This window comes from Alternaria atra, assembly GCF_907166805.1.
Source record: "Alternaria atra isolate CS162 genome assembly, contig: 25, whole genome shotgun sequence".
NCBI classification, from domain to species: Eukaryota; Fungi; Ascomycota; class Dothideomycetes; order Pleosporales; family Pleosporaceae; genus Alternaria; species Alternaria atra.
Window position 1 is genome coordinate 699,064 of NW_025091323.1, and position 21,920 is coordinate 720,983.

The window sequence follows — 21,920 nt, forward strand, 5'->3', positions numbered from 1 at the left end:
AAACGTGGATGTAGATCGAGCAGAATACCACAACATCTGCTAGAGCCATGAACCTCAGCCCCCCTTGACAGGCACGTTAGTTTTGAAAAGCGCAGGGCAATATGAACTTGGTGAAAGATGCAATAAATGAAGGTATCAAATGCTGCGCTATGCAAGACGAAGTATGAATGCAACAATCCCGAAACGCAGAGATACACAATAAACTTCGGTGAAGAAATAGACATTCCAAAATATCACCAAACACCAGCTATCTGCCTTCCAATCTCAACCGATCCCTACTTCTCCCCTCATCCCGCCTCGCTACAAGGAACCACAGACTGCTGATCCAGCAAAGTATGACGCCAATCCAAGTCTGGGCCGGGCTCTTAAACAGAGTAATAGCAACGAGCTGGAACGCACTTCGTGGAACAGACACGAACGTCGCAGTCAACGGAGACGTCGCCTTGACCAGCAGCAAAGTGCCTGAGAAAACGGCCCATGAGCCCATGCCGCCAAACAGCATCATGGCCCAAAAGAAGGGCACATCGAGGAAGGGAATATTGTGGTATATATGCGGGACTTCGCCAGAAAGAATCACAATAGGCGTAAGGAGCATGAGGGACACGAGGGACGTGTAGTGTAACGTGCGGTAGAAAGCGCGAGTCTCCTCCCTGTTGCCTGGTTCTTCCGAGCCGCTAGGGTATCCGGTGAGTACATCGCCTGCAGGTACCAGGCCAGCGACGATCTTGCGGTATGTGCGCAGAAGGAGGATGGGGTATAGGGCGACGAAAATGGAGGAGAAGACGCCAGCTACGACGGATTCCCAGGTGACGCGGACGTTGGAGCGGTAGGAAGCGAAGAAAAGGTTGAGGGTCGCGACGAGTGCGGAGGAGAGGATGCTGCCGTTGACGTTCTCTTTTTGTAGGATGCAGGAGAAGATGACGGCGAGTGGGGTTATGCCGATGCGAGCCAGTTGGTAGGTTGGAAGTGGTGCATAACTATGTCATGTTAGCGGTAAATAATGTGATAGGGCTCTGGGCCTCGTACGCGAATGAGAAGTTGCTCAGCAGCACCTTCACGATGAAGACTACCGCAAGTGGTAGCACCTGTTTGGCGATTTCCCAGTCAAACTCAAACAGACCTCCGCCAGCAATGCCTCCCGAGCCGTTCGACAGCCATCGTGCAAAGGCATATACACCAGGCTTCTTGTTGCCTCTAAATGCTCCTCCTTGTGGCGCAGCTGGTTGCGAGGGCGGTACGGCGGCGCCGAAGCCTATGAAATGTAGCGGGTTGCTGGAGAAACGTAGAAGGCTCGAGATGAGTATGAGGAGAATGTGTGTGATGATGAGCTGCGCGTACGATTGAGTGAGAGGGAATGGGAACCTGATCCTGTTAGTGTGTATCAAGCCACAGTCACGATGCGCCTCACTTGTAGACACCCGTCAGCATGATGAAGCGGTTCATCAGCAGCAGCCCGAAACTACATCCGCCGACCCAAAAGACCAGCAGTCCCACCCAGACCTGCCAGCCCCTCCATGTGCTGAAAAAGAAAGCTCCAGGCCCGCCTTGTTGCCAGAAGCCTCGGAAGGCATGGCTTCCTCTCCCTACGCCGTGGCTGACCAATGGCCGTATGCTGCTCGCCGGCTCGTATTCATCGTCTTCGTCTTCACTTTGTGCGGCGCTGCGAATGCGTGGGTATGGGCTGTTGCTGCGACTCCCGATATCGATCAACGGTACCGCAGGCTGCAGTTCCGACTGCGAGTTCTGCGTCGAATGACTCCGCCTGGACGTCTCCATTTGCGCGTAAAACTCGACGTCAGAGTGATCGGTATCGTCTAGTGAGCTGGCGCTGGTGTTCCGCCTGTGGACGTTGCTGTCCTTTCTCTTTCTGTCCTTTGGGACTTGTACCGAGTTACGCGAGAGATTGCTGAGGAAGTCGAGGGGTTTGCGGAACGTGTTTTGGCTAGTCCGATTGAATGCGCGTGACGAGTTCATCATGTCCGCTTCATTGCGGAGAGAGAAGGGAGCGACAGCATGCTGAGGTTTGGCAATTCGTAAAAGTTGAGCACAGGCAGGTACGAAGGCCGGGCAACGCTGGACCCTGGCTTAGGCTAGGGGAAGTGGGTCCACTCACATCTGGGGACGCGCAGCCTCAACACCATGGCCACCGCTCGCGACGTCGTCTCCTCCATGCCATGATTTTACCGTCTCACACATCTCAAAACTCCTCAAAATGTCAGAAGATTCGCTTTGCGATCCGTGTAAGAGATTGCTCCGAGGAGAAAACCTTGTTATGCCTCCTAAAGACGGATTGTTGCGATTCGCCCATCACACAACGGCCGAGTCGTTTCAGCAAGCTCTTGCATTGTCGTGCGGAATATGCAGACGTTTACGAGCTATGATATCTCGCAGGTTGCGTACGATCAACTGTGTGGAATTGTATGCGAATAATTGACTTACCTTGCAACAGGGCATGGCTCAGGCGGTACGTTTCATATGGCGCCCACTGAATATTCCTGTAAATATAGCGATGATGGAGAAGGAAAAGTCAAGATTGGCTTTCATTGGACCAAGGTTTACATACCTTTCGACCTAGTATCTGACACAAACATCCATCCCTCGCAAGGGCCCCTGCCAGCTCATTCCGGACTTGCACATGTAGACACAAGCCTTAATGCCGGCAATACCGGCAGCGAAGCCTGCACCGACTTTGTCCTATCTCAGTTCAGGCGGTGCCAAGCTACGCATACCGAGTGTCGGAAGATCAGGCAGAGCAGACGAAAAACCAACTCTTTTGTGCCTACAAGAGTGCTTGACGTAGGGCACTGCGAAACTTCGACAATCTGTCTTATTGAAAGCCAAGATTTTGTCGAAACGATACAATACATCGCGCTTTCGCATTGTTGGGGGGGTTCTCAGACTTTCAAACTAACTCGAACAACTGCTGCGCGCCTTAGAGCAGGTATTTTGTTGACAAATCTTCCTAAAACCTTCCAAGATGCCATTCATGTAGCCCGAAAGATGCAAATTCAGTATCTTTGGATTGATTCGCTGTACGTTGCATTTGATCAGCTCATGTGTGTGTCTCCTCTCACGCGCTCTAGATGTATCATACAAGGCGATCCGGAAGACTGGGAGGGAGAAGCAGCTCGTATGCGGGACGTCTACAGTCAAGCCATATTTTGCATTGCAGCCACGGCCGCTAAAGACAGTAATATGGGTCACTTCTTTGACCGCGATCCGCAAGGCCTGTTACCCATGCGAGTCGAAACCACCAGGAATCGCATATATGGGCAGAAGACGAATGAACCCTTGATAGCCTATACTATACAGCCTGAAGTGTTCACGCCTGAAGAGGTTGTTAGTACTGCACCTCTGAACAGAAGAGCCTGGGTTGCGCAGGAACGATACTTGAGTACTGGAATTATCCATTTCACGCAAGAGTTACTCTACTGGGAATGTCATGAAACAATGACTAGCGAACAAGGCCCAAGCGGTGACCACAAGTCTCGAAGCCATTATCGGCTCCGAGGCTTCATGGGTCAAATCCTGAAATGGGAGGTCAACGATTACAAGATCAAGCGGACCTCTGAGCTTCCAGGCACGATCGGAACTGGCCATGAAGACCTATCTGAATATTACAAATATTGGTGCAACTTTAGAGCTAGTTACTCTGGATTTCACCTGACGAATGACAAAGATATACTCGTTGCGTTGAACGGTGTTGCACAAGATGTCGCTGAAGTAATGAACGACGCCTTAGTTGCTGGGTTATGGCGAAGCCGGCTCATTGAAGACATGTGCTGGGTACGAAGGTCTACCGCAAGCGGTTTGCATCCGACAGACACGACCCTGAGGTCCGCTGTTTGGCGTGCACCCACTTGGAGTTGGGCAAGTATCAACCATTCAGTGGAGCGCTGGACACCATGGTCTGGAGAGAACAGAACGTTGGAACCAACTTTCGACATGGCTGTAATAGAAGCCCTGCGTGTACATCAAAAGCCCTCTGGGGAGCTTGTGAACGCTTCCATGACATTGAGATGTCGCCCAATTCTGATTTCTCCACCAAAGTCGGCTGCTCTAGTATGGAAGGACTACCATGGTACTATGTATTTCGACGACTTCACAAGCTCAGGACTGGATTTTTTGGCTCACGAGGTCAGCCTAGTCGTCCTTCGCCACTGCTGCTACGGATCAATAGGAGAAGGATATGTACAGGGTATACTGCTCTCACCTAGCCCAGTTAACATTGGGAGCTACGAACGGGTGGGGTGTTTTCACTTTGAGGCAGATTCTGAGATGTTCATCTTTACAGACTTCGATAATAAGACACGCATGCTGCAAAGGGTGCTTGAAGCATACCATGATGCGGAAGAAAGAGCAATTGAGCTCATATGATATCACAATATGCTGATATCACATGGCTGTCATCCAGACCCTTTATCTATTTTGCTAGACTATGCAAGAGAAACACGCAACCTTGGGTTATTCCCATGCCACCACGGCTCCCTACCTAACCATATCTCAACAACGATCGAACAAACCATGCTATCTTCTTGCATGGAAACACAACGATGACTCGCAAATTGCCATTGTTCATGGTATGGTAGTCAACGAGCAAGCAAAGACTTAATCCTAATCATGGCGCATAATGGGAATGAACATCACCGACCTGACATCATGACTAGCTTCCGAGCAACTATCTCCCGCTACCACCCGTACCACATACACATATCTCAATTCGAGAGCATCTCCATCATTCATATTGGACGCATAGTATACTGGAACAACTGACTAAGGCGCATGTATTGGAAATCACGGCGAGGTGAGTTTCGTGAGAACTTGTATGAAAAACCTATTCCCGCATCATCCTTACGAGAAACAACCCCAAATACGAGGGTTACTGGTACAAACGATAATTACATGAGTATGGCACGCACGATTCTTACACTGGTTGGACACGTAGCGGAAACTTGGGCTACTGTCAAAATAGCACCGTCCGCCGCAAAGATATTACAGTCCTGTAGCAGCCCATCACGGTATCGTATGGTTGTAGTCTCTAAACCCCGACCTGGCTATCCTGGCATGACGTGGACGCAGCACAGCGATAGCTTTAGGAAGCGGTCCATTGCACATACACGATCTAGTCCCGGATATAGCCTCTTGCTGCGAACCACTTCCCAACGACCATATTGAACCTCGTCGCGTTGGTCTGGAAGTGCCAGTGCCCGCCATCTAGAACATTGACTCTCTTCTTCGGCTAACCCAACCTCAATCTCAAGATCAACTGAACTTTGCTGTGCGACTGTAACTAGTTTAGGCATATCTTTTCTTTCTAACCTATACTCGACACTTGAACTCCACTATCCTAAGATGTCGATGAGCTGCTCGAAAACAGCACTAAAAATGCATCCCGGCATACCTCATATTTTGTGCAGACGCCAGACTCCCATCCAGGGCCGTATATCCACCACATATGACTCCTGCTCTTCAAGTATCGACGCAGAAAACTTCAGGCGCTGTTGCAGCTGAGGCGTTTTTCAGCGTTGTCACAACAAGCGCACCCGTCAAGTGAAGCCGTTGCGTAGTAGGCAGGATCAATAAGAACAAGGACTCTAACTAGACTCGGGTTCCCAAAAGCAAGCTCAGATGCAACGACGCCGCCTAGGTTGTGTCCCATTACGATAGCTGCCCCTCTCTCGGTATCGTTTCCGACCATGAGATACTCAAGCAGTGCAGCGGCGTCGTTAGCAAGCGTCACCGGATCGTACGAGTAAGGGCTGTTTGGCGAGTAGATGAACGCCGTAACGTGCAACAGAAAGTAGAAGAGATGCGAATACAGCATGCAATGACAGCTATTGACTTAGAGTCGACATTAATCCTGCAAGAGGCTGCACATGTATTTAAAGTCGCACAAAGAGCATTCGGCGATCGCCCTGCTAGAAAATCTCATAACGCGACATTAGGCCTCGGAGCATATAGCTGGATTCAGAAGAGGAGACAGTGTTTGTTTAGCATATCCTCTGCGTAGAATAGCGAGGGATCTCTCACCAGGGTTACAGCTGTGAGCGATATGGCTGGTACTCTACTAGCTAAACGTCAGTAGCCACCTATAAGTAGAAACTGGATAAACATGATAAGATTCTTTCTATTTCACTCGCGAAAGAGTGAATTTAGGCCCGATGATCGCCAAGCTGTGGTAAACGCGATATTACTTTCAGTGCAGACACGATCTGGTCTGACAGCTCAAGTACTGCAACCGTTTAACCGCCGGGACCTTCCAAGAGCGGAAGGTCGCCAACCGCCGCCAAGACCGGATCCGCCTTCTTATTAAGGCTTGTCCCGCGCTCATGGAGGCTTGTCCTGCATGATGCATGAGGTGTTGCGATAAGCCATGTGACCATGATCCCAATCTCCTTCCAGAAACATGGGTCGGCCCGTTGGGAGAGTCGAGACCTGCTTGTGTTGGTGGCGCTGTATGCGCTCACACTCACACACCAGAAGGCTGTGTGCTTGCAGGGTGTGGAATGGATACTGAGGCCTTGTTCTGAGGCGATCACAACAGCAAGAAGGCTGGAGTATGAAGAGATGAAGTGCTAAGCCCGGTAATGAAGGGATGAGGAAGGAGGTTGAGGAGAGATCGGCGACGAGGAACAGGAAAGTGGTGACCACTGATCCAGCGGGAAGTGAACGGAACGTTGCTTTCGTTTCCTGACGGGAGAGGATGCGGTGGCTGGCGCCGGACGATATCGCCGGTTGAGGTAACGTTTTAATCCTACCAGATAATTGCCACAGTCTATATGCAAGCAATATTCTCCGTTGATATGACCAGACATGGAACGGACCGTCGCTGGAAATGCTGCGTGTGCAACGGAATTGAGTTTTGGTGTATGTGTGGCTCTTAAAAGTACCTACACAATCTACCATAGTCTGCGATGGCGAGTGAGGAAGTAGTGTACTAGGTCGGCCAGCTGCGGATGTAGAACAGCTCGATTAAACTTCCCTATGGAAGATTGCTTGCTGAGCTCAATGCTGTCTAAGTGGGCACCTGTTGTTGCAAGATGGCGAATAATGCGCCATCGCAACACATGTCCCATCGAGGTGGTCTTGTGCGTCGACTATTGAGTTGGAACGGATCAGGAAGGTAGTTTCGAACAGTGAGGCAAGGGATTGTGACTGTAGGGGTAGGCGGCAACATGGCCAGAAGCTGACTACATGTTCGATTGGCAGCGAAACCTACGATGTTAGCAGGTGTACCTGCATGATAGCTGGACAAGAAATGATGCCCAAGACCAGAGAATAGCTTAGGCATAGAAAATGTAGGCTAACGCAAGCCATCATTCCTCCTATATGCAGCTAACTATACCATGCAGTAAATCAATGGCGGAGGTATAGGGTCGTAGCCTGACTCTAGCGCTCTTGGCATCGGTGGAGTCTTGACGTTCAGGGAAGGTCCTCAAATCCCGCATGAAGATCGTCGCAGGGTCTGAGATACGAGCAGATCATGGGAGATCATGCTTGGGGCGCTAAGCACGCGAGCGGCTAGGGCGACATTGAATGAACGGCGAGCAATGAGGAACCAACATGGTACACATAGGTATAGCTTCCATGTGTTGTGAACTGTGGGTTATAGGTTGCAGCGTTTGTCAGCATCTGCATCAAGCTCCATATGGAGTCAGGGAACTTGGCCCTGGGATTATCTTCTAGAACAAATGGGTCGATACTACACTCTACCTCTTTTGCATTTTGTGAGCCCCTTCCGGTTAACATTTGCTTTGCGTTGTCAAACAGCTAGCACCTCTACTTGAAGGTCATTTCGGTACGCTGATGTGGGGATGTAAAATGGGCCATCGCCGTATTAAGCGTAGCTCTCACAAAATGATCATGTGATGACCTGTTCATGGTGCGGTACCCGATGGTATGAAGTATTGGATTGACCTGGAGATTTGGCGATGAGCGGTTCCTTATTGAGAGGAAGCTACAGCAAATATTCGAGGGACGATCTATTGCGCGATGCTCGAAGTGAGTTTGACGACATGAGGAAGCTTGCCTGAAGCTTTGTTGACGCCGGCTGGTACTGATGTTGTGACATGAGTAAATGCCGCGAGGTTGAAAGCGAGGCCGGCTTGAACCATGCATCACACGTGCGCACGGCGGGATCTCGGCATCGCACTTGAGATGGAAGGACCGCTCGCCAAAACACTACACCACACCCCTTCGCCTCTCATGCCTCTGCCAGCCGCAAAGACGGCTGGTAGGTCATCTTTGTGAACGGAGTACCTTACACAAGAGGCAGGAGAAACCTCGTCACGCTCACACTCGCCGGCGGCGTCGCGATCGACACAGCCGCGAGGCGCCAACTCACCAAGTCCGCGGTCGCTGTGAAGGTGCTTGGAAGTTCGCCTCTCCGCTGCACTTTCCTTAGGCTCCTAGTCCTACCGCTATGTGGGCTGCCCGTCTAGATCGCGTGCCTCTGCCGTTTTTGGTTCTGGACTGGATTCGCTCGGAACGAACAAGGGAGCTGCACACGGCCGGCGTGGGACAGGTCAGCCTCTCAAAGCGATCACATCATTCCGCTCTGGCAAGAGCGCTACCTAGATTATCGTAGCTCACCATTCGTCCGTTTCCCCTATCCTGTTGTCGTCTTATCTGAGGTGTGGCTAAGGGCCAGGTTAACTATATTGGTCTGCGTCATGCTAACTCCCAAAGAAGGAGGTGGTTCAGCACCTACGTGCTTTTAAGCTCATTGCTAGCGGGTCTTGGGTGGCCAGCGGATGGGAGCGCTGTCGCTGCTTCAGATCACAGCATTCGAATACTGCATTTTCAAGACGTTCAGCCATTCGGGATTGTGAAAAAGCATAATGATGCCACGATGCAGCGCTACCGGATAGCGCCGTGATAGGAAGGGTACATAGCCGGTTTCGCCAAGCCCGCCAGATAAAGTAAAACTCGGCATCTGATTGGTCTATATCCAAATCATGTCTTTCTGCCGCCTGAAATGGGATCGGTGTAGCTAACCCAGCTGCCGAGAAGTCGGAGACGCAAACGACCTTGTTGTAATTGGAGCAATTCCCGTTGCTGATCTAATTTAGCGAGATTGGACATCCATCCAGTTCTGGTAAAGGACGTAAGGCTCATGGTAAACATATACTCGAACGCCATCTAACCATCTCTCAGTCATGTCATCTAATTAGGCGGTTCTGGTAACTAGCTACTGTAGATTCAGTTTCATTCTTTTCCTCCGTGTTAGCGTTGTTTGCGCAGTATCAACCGACGATTGCCTCGGCATGTGGATGTACATACAGCCTACCAGTACAATGGCGGCTCGTCCCGTACCCTTGCGACTTCAGTTCAGGGATGGAAAAGGAGCACACATCATGCTGATTCACTTGATCCGGGGTTGACAAGCGAGCTATGCCCAAGACGAATAGGACTTGTGGAACCACAACCAACAGACGGAGGGCATGCTTGATGAATCCCAGGCGACAATCCTGCTTGAAACAGCTTCATTCGACAGTCGACTTAGTACCGGCCCACTCATCGCTTCTACGCCGTTATCAGGACATTCACAAGGGGCTGCAGATCGATCCGTCCTCGTCCAATCGCGCCATTGTGCCGGCTTTCTACGTTGATTCTCTACGCGACGTTATTCACATCCCTAAACTAGTAAGCATGTTAATTTAAAGTGCATCATGCCAAGACCTGCGCATCTGACCCACTACTCACAGTATCCTCCTCCTTCTCTAAGACTTTCCGCCCGTTCCATCACCACTACTGCGGTGTCTTGGAAGCAACCTTGGTAGTAGTGCCGGAACACACTGTAGCACCTACCCAATTGAGTATCGAAGGTGTACGAACGCCATTTCAAGCCATTCTAGCGACTGACAACACCTTGTACCGTGGTGTGGGTATGTCGGCATGGCACGAGATCTCCTTGTCGATGGCTGCTAATCCTAATTGGAAGGTGCATTTGCCTCCTGCCATTTCGTTTCAACACCAGGTTGTCAAACAGATCTATATAAGAGGTACCAGACGCCCTCTCATATCATCAGGCCACGAGCACAGCAACACTCAGCCCATCATCAGCAGTCTTCCTTATCTTTCGCTCCAAAGATCTACGTCTTCGATCAATCTCTCAACATGAAGCTCTCACTTCTTCTCGCACTTTTGCCTGTGGCTCTTGCCCTTCCTGCCCCGGTCATCGTTCCCCGTGCCGGCGCTCCTATCCCCGGAAGATGGATCGTCAAGATGAAGAACGAGAACCTTCAGAACCTCATCGACACTGCCTTGAAGATTCTCAAGAAGGACCCTGCTCATGTCTACAAGTTCGCTGGATTCGGTGGTTTCTCTGCTGATATGGCTGATGACATTGTTGAGCTGCTTCGCAACCTCCCTGGTGTAAGCTTTTCGGCCTCGAATATGATCCTCTAGAATACTAACACAGTACAGGTCGACTACATTGAGCAGGACGCTATTGTTAGGGCCAACCTTGGCGAGTCGCACCTCGAGAAGAAAGCCTACGTAACCCAGTCTTCTTCTACCTGGGGCCTTGCTCGTATCTCTCACCAGAGCAAGGGTAGCACATCCTACACCTACGACGACTCTGCTGGCGCCGGTACTTGCGCCTATGTCATTGACACTGGCATTTCCACTACGCACCCCGAGTTTGAGGGTCGTGCTACTTTCCTCGCCAACTACGCTGGCGATGGTCAGAACACTGACGGTAACGGCCACGGCACCCACTGCGCCGGTACTATCGGATCCAAGACCTATGGAGTCGCTAAGAAGACCAAGCTTTACGCTGTCAAGGTCCTTGATGCCAGCGGTTCGGTACGTGGACATATGGTCCATATCTTGAATGCTTACTAACAACTTGAAGGGTTCCAACTCTGGTGTCATTGCTGGTATCAACTACGTCGCCAACGACGTCAAGACTCGCAGCTGCCCCAACGGCGCTGTTGCTAACATGTCTCTTGGTGGCTCTCGCTCTACTGCTGTCAACGCTGCTGCGGCCAATGCTGTCACCGCTGGTGTCTTCATGGCTGTTGCTGCTGGTAACGAGGCTCAGGATGCTAGCAACTCCTCGCCTGCATCCGAACCCACTGTCTACACCGTCGGTGCCACCGACAGCTCAGACAAGCTCGCCTCTTTCTCCAACTACGGTGCTGGTGTTGACATCCTTGCTCCCGGTGTTGCCATCCTCTCTACCTGGCTCAACGGCGGCACTGTAAGTTTGACCCACTATATTCATATTCACAACAGAAGCTAACAAGACGAAGAACTCCATCTCTGGTACCTCCATGGCTACTCCTCACGTTGCTGGTCTTGCCGCCTACATCCTTGGTTTCGAGGGCAAGAAGACCCCTGCTGCCCTCTCCTCCCGCCTCACTACCCTGTCGCTGAAGAACAAGATCACTGGTCTTCCTTCTGGTACCAAGAACCAGCTCGCCTTCAACGGTAACCCCAGTGGTTAAGCAGTGGCTTTCATAGCGACCTTTATGAGCATTCTGCATTGTTATCTGACCTATTTACGCATTGTTAGAGGTCGAAGATTTCCTTCCCTCTTTTCTCATGAGCTTATGATGGCGGTTGTTGCATGTATGACGCATGTGGGGCTATCTTTTGGTAGTAGGTAGCATCAGTGGAAATACAAGTTGTCAGACCAACTCGTTCAGACAGTCCGCAAACGCTGTGTCCGCCTCGCTCGAGACACTAAAGTCTGCGATCGTGATCGATTCTGATGAAGCTTTGATGACGAAAGCAAGAGTACCACCCCGCTACCGCGGCATTCGAATGCGGGGATTGATATAACGAAAGCAGAGTTTGCGATACATTCACTAACGTACTTACGCTGGTGGCTTCAGCCACGATCCAGAATTGAAGCTTTTGCTGACCCTCATTCGTCTCATGATGTCATCAATTGTTTCGAGAGAAGTATCGTTGAATATGCTGCGTGATCGTGTGCATTAGTATAACGGCGCCGTGTTAAAATGCCCTGCATTGTCTTAGCTGATCTTGTGCAGCATCTGGTGGTAGTTGCATCTCCGTGAGTAATGAAAGCACGTACTAAGGTCATATACCTCTAGTCTAAAGACGATCTAGCTTGCAGCGATATTGACATGGAGGCCAGGTGGGTTATGATCAGTGTGGCGTTGGGATCTTGGACTAGAACACCATCCTTCCTGGCAGGTCTTTGAACGTTCAACAGCTATTACCCCGAGCGACTAACAATAGCCTCCACAGGTACCACGCATCATCAGACACAGCTAGCTGCATGCGGGTTCTAAGGCTTCCACTTTCCCCGCATTGTCGATGCTATGTTGGCACAACGTTGATCAGCGTGGTCATCGGAAGATTCGATATCGCCCCACATTTCCAATCAGGAGATATTGCGGCTGAGGCTGCAGCTGCCATCTTCCTTCCGCCTAGGTGCGCGCGCCAAGGTGGAGACTTCCGTACGGCCAAGTGCGCCACCAACTTCGTCGCTCAACTGCCGCTTTGACTTGTGCAAAACATTTTACGCGTCGATATGACATGGACAATGTTTGCATGGCCTCATCACATACAGGACCTAATAACCAAGACGAAGTATAGCCGCATTTGACCCTGACCAACGCGCATCCATGAATCGGTATATGAATGACGTACTCGACCTTCGTATTCAGCCACGATGAGAGTTAGTGACGAACAAAAACAAGAACACTGAACAGATATGGCGCAGAATCGCTACAAAGTGTCCGAACAACAACAAAGCTCATCATTAACATGAAACGTGCAGGGGCGCCGGCTTGCGAATCTGATTCACGATCCTGCCGTATGGCAGCATACCGCGAAGCGAGGCTTGACGTGCGCAGAGTAGTATAGAAGTGTGCGGTAGGAAAGTTGCAGCAAAAATGTCCGGTAAGTGGGATTCCTGTCTGTTAAGTTGCTAGCTTCGTTTTCGTCCCTTCACTCCTGGTCATCTATTGCTGCACATCGAATGCCATCCTGTTAACCGCCTTGTCGGGATCATGGTACGCAGCGATCTCTAGAACGAGCCGTTGTATCATGAGAAGCGTTTGATCAACGCAGCTTCATCAAGAAGCTCCGTCTTGGAAGACAACCTGGGAATATCGCTTTTCATCCAGACACAGATCGCCAAAGTGGGAACCCTTCGAAACCCTCTGCTCGCAACTGAATGAAATGTCTATCGCAATTTTAATATCGACGTGGATTACTTGACCGATTGGGACTACACATAGGGCGAGTGGTCAGACTTGTCAACAATCAATCCAGATCAATCTCATCAATCCATCTAAGCGTCTATAGCCACCAAGCCAAGCCAATCCAATCCGGAGCAAAAAAATCGTCAATCAAGCTGAGATGGGCCAGATTGATTGATCAGATTGATGAGATTGATTGGCCCGAGCGTAAAGCGTGAGGTTGTTGATATTAGTGTTGAGCGATCTCACGATATTTTTTCTGGTGTTGAGGTTGACAACAATATATCTAAAAAAAATCCACCACAACGCGTTGTGTATATATATAAATAAGCTTGATTATGTTTGTGTAATACGCGCGATTCGAACAGCCACAATAGCTAGCTAGTATACACCTCTACTAAGCTTTCTAGGCTTAGCAGAGTTAAAAAGAGGCGCAATAATATTGTATATAGACAGCTGTAGTTGTTGTTGTTATTGTTGCAGGTAAAGGTAGCTATAGATGCAACTTATAAGAAGATTAATTGTAATACTATAGTTACACTACTAGAACACGCTTTTCTCTAATATTTCTGTATGCGCAATTACTAAATAAAGCACGCTAAGTTAACTGCTGCTGTTAAATAACAATAATTATCGCGTTGTTGTAGTTGCTTTTAAACATTATAACAAGTGCTAAGCAATAGATATATTAAGCCACCAACCGTCTCATGTTGCAGCTCTATCGTACAACCACAACCTACCCAAGCTACGCCACCTTTTCAGCTCTTAGCTACCCATCCTTTACGCGCTACTTTATAGTCTCTATTAAAATACGCCTGTTTCCCTCTCTCAATCGCAAGCATGCCACCAAAAAGACGCGTTCAAGACGTTGTTACCGCGTCAGCAAAGCGCCAAAAAAGCACGCCTCGCAGTACTCTCAGCCAGCCTATAACTATCAAAAGCCCTCTATTGTCGCCTCGTATATCCCCTCGTAAAGCCCTAGTTAAAGCGTCCCAGGCATTGGATTTCGAAGCGCAATTGCGCGATACCCAAGCTAAAGAAGCCATCATCCCACCTATCGAGGGCAGCGAGCAGGCAACGATAACAACAACTAACGAGCTCAACACTAGAAGCTTTAACGAATACCTAGAGGATAACTTTAAGGGCATTAATTAGGATCGTATACCGCTGTATATAAAGCCTATGGCGACGCAGCGTTCTAAGAAAAGCTAGGTATATCGCTACAGCTACCGCGTCGCACTGCGCAAAGATCCCACCCGCATCTATTTCGTATGCCGCTATTGCCATAAGCATAAGTTTATTAACGCTGGCGTTAGCCAAATATACGAGACAACGCGCTCAACATCAGCTACTCAGCGACACCTTAGAGAGAAACGACGCGGCCATAACCACCAGGCACCTGACGGAGAAACCCGTTCGAAAGGCCTCAACAACGCCCTCCAGCTTGTACTAACTAGCAATCGAGTTAGCCAGAGAGTCGCGAACGAGCTATCCAGCTTCAATACCCAGCGTTTTAGACTTACAGCAGTTAGCTAGCTTATTAAGGCAAACCTGCCTCTTTCTACATTCAAATCGCCAGCCTTTCGACAGCTTATCGAGCTAGCCAACCCACAAGCAGAGGCAGCACTATAAGCATCTCATAACAGCGTTTCAGCTTACGTTGTGCGCTTATACGACTACCTAAGGCCGCTAGTTATCAAGGAGCTGTCGCAGGCACAGAGTAAGATACACTTTAGCTTTGACGGTTAGACGACAAAGGGCGGCAAGCGTGGCTTCTTAGGTATTGTTGCGTACTACGTTAACAGCCATAGCAGTATTGTAGACCTTCCTATTGCGCTGCCGCAGTTAACAGGCGCTCATAGTAGCGAGATAATAGCCAGCGTAGTCACTCAAACGTTTAAGGACTTCAGGATTAGCCCAGCGAGTATAGGATACTTTGTACTCAACAACGCAAGCAATAACGACACTACTATAGACGCACTTGCGCGGGAGATGGGCTTTAACGCTGCCCATCGTCGCCTCCGCTGTAGTCCCCATACGCTCAATCTTATCAGCCAGATGCTGCTTTAGGGCAACGACGCTACCTCCTACGACAATAGCCCAGCTAAGTACGCTGCTGAGGGCGAGTATATAGGCGTGTGGAGGCGCGACGGGCCCTTAGGCGTACTTATAGCAATTGTTAACTATATTAAAACACCACAACAGTACGCTCTATTTGCCGACTTTCAGCGCCTTGCCCACCGCGAGCTACCTACCAACGCGCCCGCCGATAAACGCAAGATCCTCAAGCCCGTCAAACCTATTGTCACCCGCTAGAACTCCTACTACTCCTGCTTTAAGCGCGCTGTACAGCTACAACCAGCAATTAACGCTTACGCCAACCACCATATAAAGCGCATACGAGATAAGGACACGTACGCAGAAACGCGGGGTAACAGGCCACCTAAGGCGCCGCGGTGGATGCGATCGAGCGGCCTTACAACACACGACTGGGCAGTAATTACTAAGTATATAGATGCGCTGAAGCCTCTAAAAGCTGCTACCAAGCGCCTTGAGGGACGTGGCAAGAGCGGCAAGTTTGGTTCTATTGCTAAGATAATACCAGTATTTAAATATATACTCAACTACTACGAGCAGCGCGTTGAACTGTATAACGCCGTTAATTACAATAGCCACAACGAGGCGCCTAAGGACCATCTTGCTATTAACCTGCGAGCAGCGTAGGCAAAGGCTAGCGAATACTACGCTAAATTAGACCTATCGCCCGCCTATTACACCGCTACAATACTCCATCCCTACTACAAAACGTACTGCGACGTCTCCTAGGGTGCTGAGAAGCCCGACTGGCTTGCTGCCAACAATTACAACTTTCGCGCCTTATAGGCTGAGTACAACACCGCTCCGCTAGTTGTACAGCGCCCAAAGGTGCCCTCAAACGATATAGACGACGCAATCGACAGTCTTATCGACCCTACAACTACTCGCAGCGCTGTGGCAGCGGACGACGAGTTTACTCGGTGGAAACAGTGCGAGCGGCGCGTAGAGAAGGACAGCGAATACGCCAACAACCCCATACAATACTGGCTATCGCTGCAGGATCGCTATCCTCGCCTTAGCAAGCTTGCGCTTGACGTACTATCTATCCCAGCGTCAAGCTGTGAGTGTAAGCGTATGTTTAGTGAGCTTGGGGACCTGCTAGAGCCTCGCCGACGAGCTATACAACCCCAGCTTCTAGCAGCAATACAGTGCGTACGACGGTGGAGAAAAGCTGGCTTGGGCAATGACGATATTAGCTCTACGGGCTCTATAACTGACAGCGAGATGGAGGCGTTGTACAGCTTGAGTACATGGGACGACGATATCGACAGCGATATTGACGACGATAGCGATAATCAACACCAGAAATAGTCACGATACAGCCGATATCACCTACCTGTACAGCCTCACGCTTTACGCTCGGGCCATCAATCTCATCAATCTCATCAATCAATCTGAGCGCCTGTAACCTATCAAGCTCACCAAGCCAATCCGAGCCTCTATAAACATCAAGCCAATCCAATCTGGCTACGCCAGATTGATTGGCTTGATTGTTGACAAGTCTGCGAGTGGTATGCATGACCGTTAGTCTTACGAACTACACTCATCGACCCAGTGCGGAGATGGCTATAAGTTTGCGGCTATCACACAGAGCTTCACGATAGGATGTGTTGCACCTTACATTACAAAACTTCCACCCCTAAGACATACCTTGAATACTCAGATACTCAAGGCCACTCAAAGAACATCATGAGGCATTATGCTCTAGGAACCATATCCAATGCTCCATGGTGCCGGTCCTTCGAAGGCGAGCCTCACGCACCATCGCTCTATGTCTCGAGCCTACAATCACGTCGAGTATGTGTTACACATTCTCATCAACAAAGATTCCATAAAAGCGACAATATATGTGGCTTATCAAAACCCTTCAGTAAAATGGGAAAGCCTGCATGATCATGGTCCCGAAAGTATGATTTGGTCAACATGTTCGCGCACGAGCCAATGCTTGTCCATGGAGCTACACAATCTCGTCGGACTTGTCCCGCTCCTACAATACTTTCCGCACCAACATGCAAGCCCATGGATGCATAGTCTAGTGATGGAAATGGCGCACGTCTAACAGCTGACGTGAGTGCCCACACATGCACCATCTTTCTCCTTACACTGAGCAACTTTTGTGACGGCGGGCTAACATCGTCCTGTATGTTGACTTTCTGACGAGCACTTGTGACATTTATGATAAGATTGCTCACTCTCTACCAGTCGTTGCTACCAATCACAAGGAGCGATAGCTTAGCGCCCATCGAGTACAACAAAGAAAACATGTAGGAACCGAGATCACAACAGGCTATGTGCCACAGTGCTTTGGTCACAGTAACACTACCGGTACCGGGTTTTTTCCAGAGCTTGTTAGGCCTCAAGCTTACCGGCCCGCACGCATTTTACTTTGGGACTTAGATTGAGAGCTTTAAAAAGGCCTCTTTCTGCGGTTCACGTCTTTGAAGTATTGGAGACCATGTGATTAGCAGAAGGGTTTTATTGATACCATGCAGTCATGTAGCATGTGCAGGTTGTTTTGCCTCCTATGACCATGGTTCGCTCGTGCTCAATTTGTATCCCCACATGCACTGCTGAAGAGATCTGCCGCCTTTGGCACTTGGAAGTGTTTTACAGCGTCGCTGTTTAAATTGCAGCGCTGCCGTCGATACAGGTACACCTCAACCAGAGGGATTGAAACGTTCATCACCTGTTCGTAGGCTTCTCTATTCGCCTGGGTACTTTCAACCAAAACATGTCGAAATTATGTATACAACTGTACCATCCGCTCTTCTTCCTTCTGCACTTGCCGCTCCGTTGATCAACGTCGACAGAGCAAATGCCATTACCGAGAAATGGATCGAGAAGCTCAAAGGCGATGTTACATCGCAACCTGAAGATGGCTTGAGGGCTTCGATATCCACCAAGCCCGATTGGAAATATGCGATGCCTGGTTTCGGAGGTCTTGCTGGCAATATTTATGACCAGGAACTTGCTCGACTCCAAGCTTCTGAGCATGTGGGATGGACACTTGGATTGATATGCGTATGCTAATATGGTTAAATTGAGTACGTCCAGCAGGACGCTAGGGTCCGTGAATCTGAGATAGTGCAACAGCTGAACGCTTCATGGGGCTTGGCTCGTCTCTCGCACGCCGAGCCATATCAAACTAATTATCTTTACGACTCCATTGCCGGTGAGAGTACATGCGCGTATGTTACCAGTAATCTTGCGACTCTTTGATATGCATGAGCAGTCTGTGTGAACAGATGCTCGCTGACGCTTCGACGGGTGCCTACTTCCTGGCAGACTTCAGCAATGAGGGAGATATGATCGACGGCCAAGGACATGGTACTCATGTTGCTGGTACAATCGGCTCCGCTACATGAGGTGTGGCGAATAAGACGACTATGTTAGCGGTCCAATTGCTGAACTCTTTCAATTCCAGTACGAACGCTAGCGTACTTGCAGGTATGGATTTTGTTATCATGGATGCAAAGAACGTACGGACGCTGGAGATTGCTCCAATGGAGTCGTGGCCAACATGAGCCTTGGAGGGAGAAAGCTCCAAGCCATGAATGACGCTGTAAGTGGCCAGTTTGCAGCATTTACGATCGATACTTTGACACTGATCCAGGCCTCTGCCATCGCTGCAGCAGGTATCTTCCTCGGCGTCGCGGCAGGCAATGAAGCCATGCCTGGCGATTACACATCCCCGGCATCTAAACCTACTGTGTATACCGTGGGTGCTACGGCAATCAATGGCACGCTCTTCAAACGGTCCAATTATGGCACCGTAATCGACATCCTGGTACCCCACGTTAATATCACCAGCACTTGGATCGGTGGAGGCACTGAGACTATCTCTGGAATCATAAGTAACTTCCCTGATCGACGTGCTTATGTGACGTGCGCTGATATTCTTCACCGTCTTCAGAGTATGATTACCCCGCATGTCGTTGGGCACACTGAACCTTCTGGACTATGATCAGGCGGACGGAACCAAAAAGTAGGGGAGACGTACTGTCCGAGTTGCGTATAATCTTCGAGAGGTGCATCAGCTCGGACATATACATGAGCTTGAAACACGAAGTCAGGCTATCGTACTTGGCGAAGTCTTAGGTACTAGGCATCAGTTCTACAGGAAGGGGATTGCAATGAAAAAACTGAGTGGGCCCACGTCGTCTCTGTTAGCGCTTGCTCATAGATCGTGCGTATCGAGCCGTGAATGATAGCACCGGCCATTGATGAGCGAGAAAATGCATGCGGCCTCACCTGCCGTGCCGTCTCACTTCGATTGTAGCCGCATCGGTGACCGCCTTCCACCTATCGCGATCAGACATTACCGGGTGAAATCCTCCGATCTCAGCGGCTGTCGCAACTGTCGCGCCAAATATTTAGCTTCAAATCTCGAAACCCAAAACGGTGATGTCGCCCAAGCATACGACGCCGATCGTTACTTCACTAGACAGCTGAATCAGCGCGAATCAGCACCCTCGGCCAACCACAAGCCGTGACATCACAGAAATGCGGGGTAGAGACTTGCGGTATCAGGTTAGCCCGGTCTGCAATCCCGACACCTTGCAGAACTCCAAGCCTCCCAAGAGCACTGCCTCCCACCTGAGCTCTCTTCCATCCCGCTCCATATCTGGCGCATTGGCTCAAACGCACATTCCTCGGAACCCAGAGACGCTTCGTCTTTACTGGAGAGGAGAAAGTGACCCCAGAAGTCATGGCGTCATACTTCGACCTCCCGCCGTCCCAGAAGGCCGCGCCAGCTGCAAGTATAGATCAAATACCTCAGGACCAGCGCAAGCAATTGGGCCGTATGAACAGCTTAATGTCCCCGGCAGTCACACAGATACTGGAAGGCCTAGGCGACGAACACTCAGACAGCAGTAGCAGCGAAGGGGACCTATCCGAAGAGGAAGACCAACGTACCACTCAACACACTAAGAAAGCACTCGACCCTCAACGGTTGAGCCAAGACAAACAAAAGCACGTCGCTGCCCAGGCGCCTCGACCTTCATCCTTATCACCAAGCAGGAGTTCCCTAAAATCGACCTCGAACAAAAGCTCTGGTCACCACAAGTCACCTTCGGCCCGTAACAGCGGAGACAGCTCCGCAAAACCTAGGCAAAAGCAGCCGCACATGGCGCGATTCCATTCCCTTCGCAGCATACTTTTTCAGCAAAGAATTGAGGACCAGATGAAGACTGTTACACAGGAAGACTGCGAAAAGGAGCAAAATGCAGCAGATAAGTGGCGGAATCAGCATCAAGAACGCCAGATGCATCGCACAGGGGCGCCCGAGAAGGATGCATCGGGAAAGAATGGCATCGGAAGCAGAATAAAGATGACAGTAAGAAGGATGACAACAAAAGATGCTGGCAATATGGAGAAAATCAGGGAAGATGGCGCACCGGTTGAGTTCAATGATCGCGCATCAACGGCTTCTTCAGATGTGGAAGAAGAACAAAGGGATCGCCATGAGAGTGATGAGGAAAGTATCAATCACTCTGATGTGGAAGACCTAGTACGATGGGTCAGTCGACGAGATCCCCCGAGCGACGGTGAAAGACGGAAAGACGGCGACGTAGTGGAAGCCAAAGAGGACAGTGGTCACGAGAGTCTTGGCACGTCAGATGTTGATGAACTTGTTCGCTACGCCAGTAGAAAGTCAGACACGAAAGAAGACGACGCATTCAATGATAGACATACGGGGTATAGCGATGTATCTACTGAATCCGACAGCGAACTCAAAGAGGGATCCTCAGATGAAGAGGAGGACGCCGACGACCTTGTACGCTGGATATCGCATCGCGACGGACCCAAAGCCGGGCCTGTGCGCAGGAACCTACAACGACCTGAACTGGACTCCGATGTAGGAGAGCACTACGATTCCGACGTGCCAGAGCTAGGCCGCTGGTTCAAGCGCCACGACGGCACCAGCGGCGAGTCTGCAGCTTCTACGCCTGTCAAGGAGACTTTTGACGAGATTGACGAAGAGGAACAGCGAGGCCGCCCAAGAAGTCGCGAGTCAATCGAACCAATCAAGGAAAAGAGGCACATCACTGATGACGATGTTGGCGAACTTGTACGCTGGGTGAGCAGAAAAGACTCCAAACAGCAAGAATCACCAGCACCCGGAAGCGGTAACCCAATTGATCGTCTAAAGCAAGAAGAGGAAGAGAAGCAGCAACAAATTGGCATGAGTGTCGACGATGGCAGTCTCTCCCATGTTGATCTACCGGACATTGTCGAACATGCGCGGAAAACGAGCGGTGACGCGGCTAGTTCCCCACCACCAGCACCATTTGGAGCTGAAACTGGTGATCTGCGAGTTCTGAGAGACGAAAAGACAAAAGCGGGTACCCCGGACCGCGACTCTCAACGGGATCTCAACGGCCAGAGAGAAAGTCTCGACGAAAAGAAACAAGAGCTGGGCATGAGCCTTGACAATAAGAGTCTGAGTCACAGTGACGTGCAAGACCTGATTGCACACGTAAGGAAGAACTGATGCGTGTGAGTCGTGGTTTACATCGAGCGCAAGCGAAGAAATCCACACAGTGAAAATAAAAAACCTGTCTCCTTAGCTCAATTGGGAGAGCGCCAGACTGAAGTCTCAGTCACACTAAATCTGGAGGTATCGTGTTCGATCCACGA

General features: G+C 50.1%; 6 protein-coding genes across 6 annotated transcripts; 5 read left to right on the forward strand and 1 right to left on the reverse strand.

The window, feature by feature from the left end:
* Positions 1-247: 247 nt before the first annotated feature.
* Positions 248-1,974, reverse strand: ALTATR162_LOCUS5224 (uncharacterized protein; the record flags this gene model as incomplete). The annotated part of the gene is made up of 3 exons (XM_043312843.1): positions 248-977; positions 1,027-1,362; positions 1,409-1,974. 3 exons carry the CDS (start codon positions 1,972-1,974, stop codon positions 248-250), a joined length of 1,632 nt encoding a protein of 543 aa, XP_043168778.1.
* Positions 1,975-2,377: 403 nt separating this feature from the next.
* On the forward strand, positions 2,378-4,377 carry ALTATR162_LOCUS5225 (uncharacterized protein; the record flags this gene model as incomplete). The annotated part of the gene is made up of 3 exons (XM_043312844.1): positions 2,378-2,396; positions 2,450-3,032; positions 3,084-4,377. 3 exons carry the CDS (start codon positions 2,378-2,380, stop codon positions 4,375-4,377), a joined length of 1,896 nt encoding a protein of 631 aa, XP_043168779.1.
* A 5,742-nt stretch (positions 4,378-10,119) lies between these two features.
* Positions 10,120-11,453, forward strand: ALTATR162_LOCUS5226 (uncharacterized protein; the record flags this gene model as incomplete). The annotated part of the gene is made up of 4 exons (XM_043312845.1): positions 10,120-10,377; positions 10,429-10,809; positions 10,859-11,206; positions 11,259-11,453. The coding sequence occupies 4 exons, from the start codon at positions 10,120-10,122 to the stop codon at positions 11,451-11,453; spliced, it is 1,182 nt and encodes a 393-aa protein (XP_043168780.1).
* A 6,567-nt stretch (positions 11,454-18,020) lies between these two features.
* Positions 18,021-18,643, forward strand: ALTATR162_LOCUS5227 (uncharacterized protein; the record flags this gene model as incomplete). Its single annotated transcript, XM_043312846.1, has 3 exons — positions 18,021-18,272; positions 18,324-18,466; positions 18,511-18,643. The coding sequence occupies 3 exons, from the start codon at positions 18,021-18,023 to the stop codon at positions 18,641-18,643; spliced, it is 528 nt and encodes a 175-aa protein (XP_043168781.1).
* A 155-nt stretch (positions 18,644-18,798) lies between these two features.
* On the forward strand, positions 18,799-19,242 carry ALTATR162_LOCUS5228 (uncharacterized protein; the record flags this gene model as incomplete). The annotated part of the gene is made up of 2 exons (XM_043312847.1): positions 18,799-18,840; positions 18,892-19,242. The coding sequence occupies 2 exons, from the start codon at positions 18,799-18,801 to the stop codon at positions 19,240-19,242; spliced, it is 393 nt and encodes a 130-aa protein (XP_043168782.1).
* A 744-nt stretch (positions 19,243-19,986) lies between these two features.
* ALTATR162_LOCUS5229 (uncharacterized protein) lies at positions 19,987-21,774 on the forward strand (the record flags this gene model as incomplete). The annotated part of the gene is made up of 1 exon (XM_043312848.1): positions 19,987-21,774. One exon carries the CDS (start codon positions 19,987-19,989, stop codon positions 21,772-21,774), a length of 1,788 nt encoding a protein of 595 aa, XP_043168783.1.
* Between the last annotated feature and the right edge of the window lie 146 nt (positions 21,775-21,920).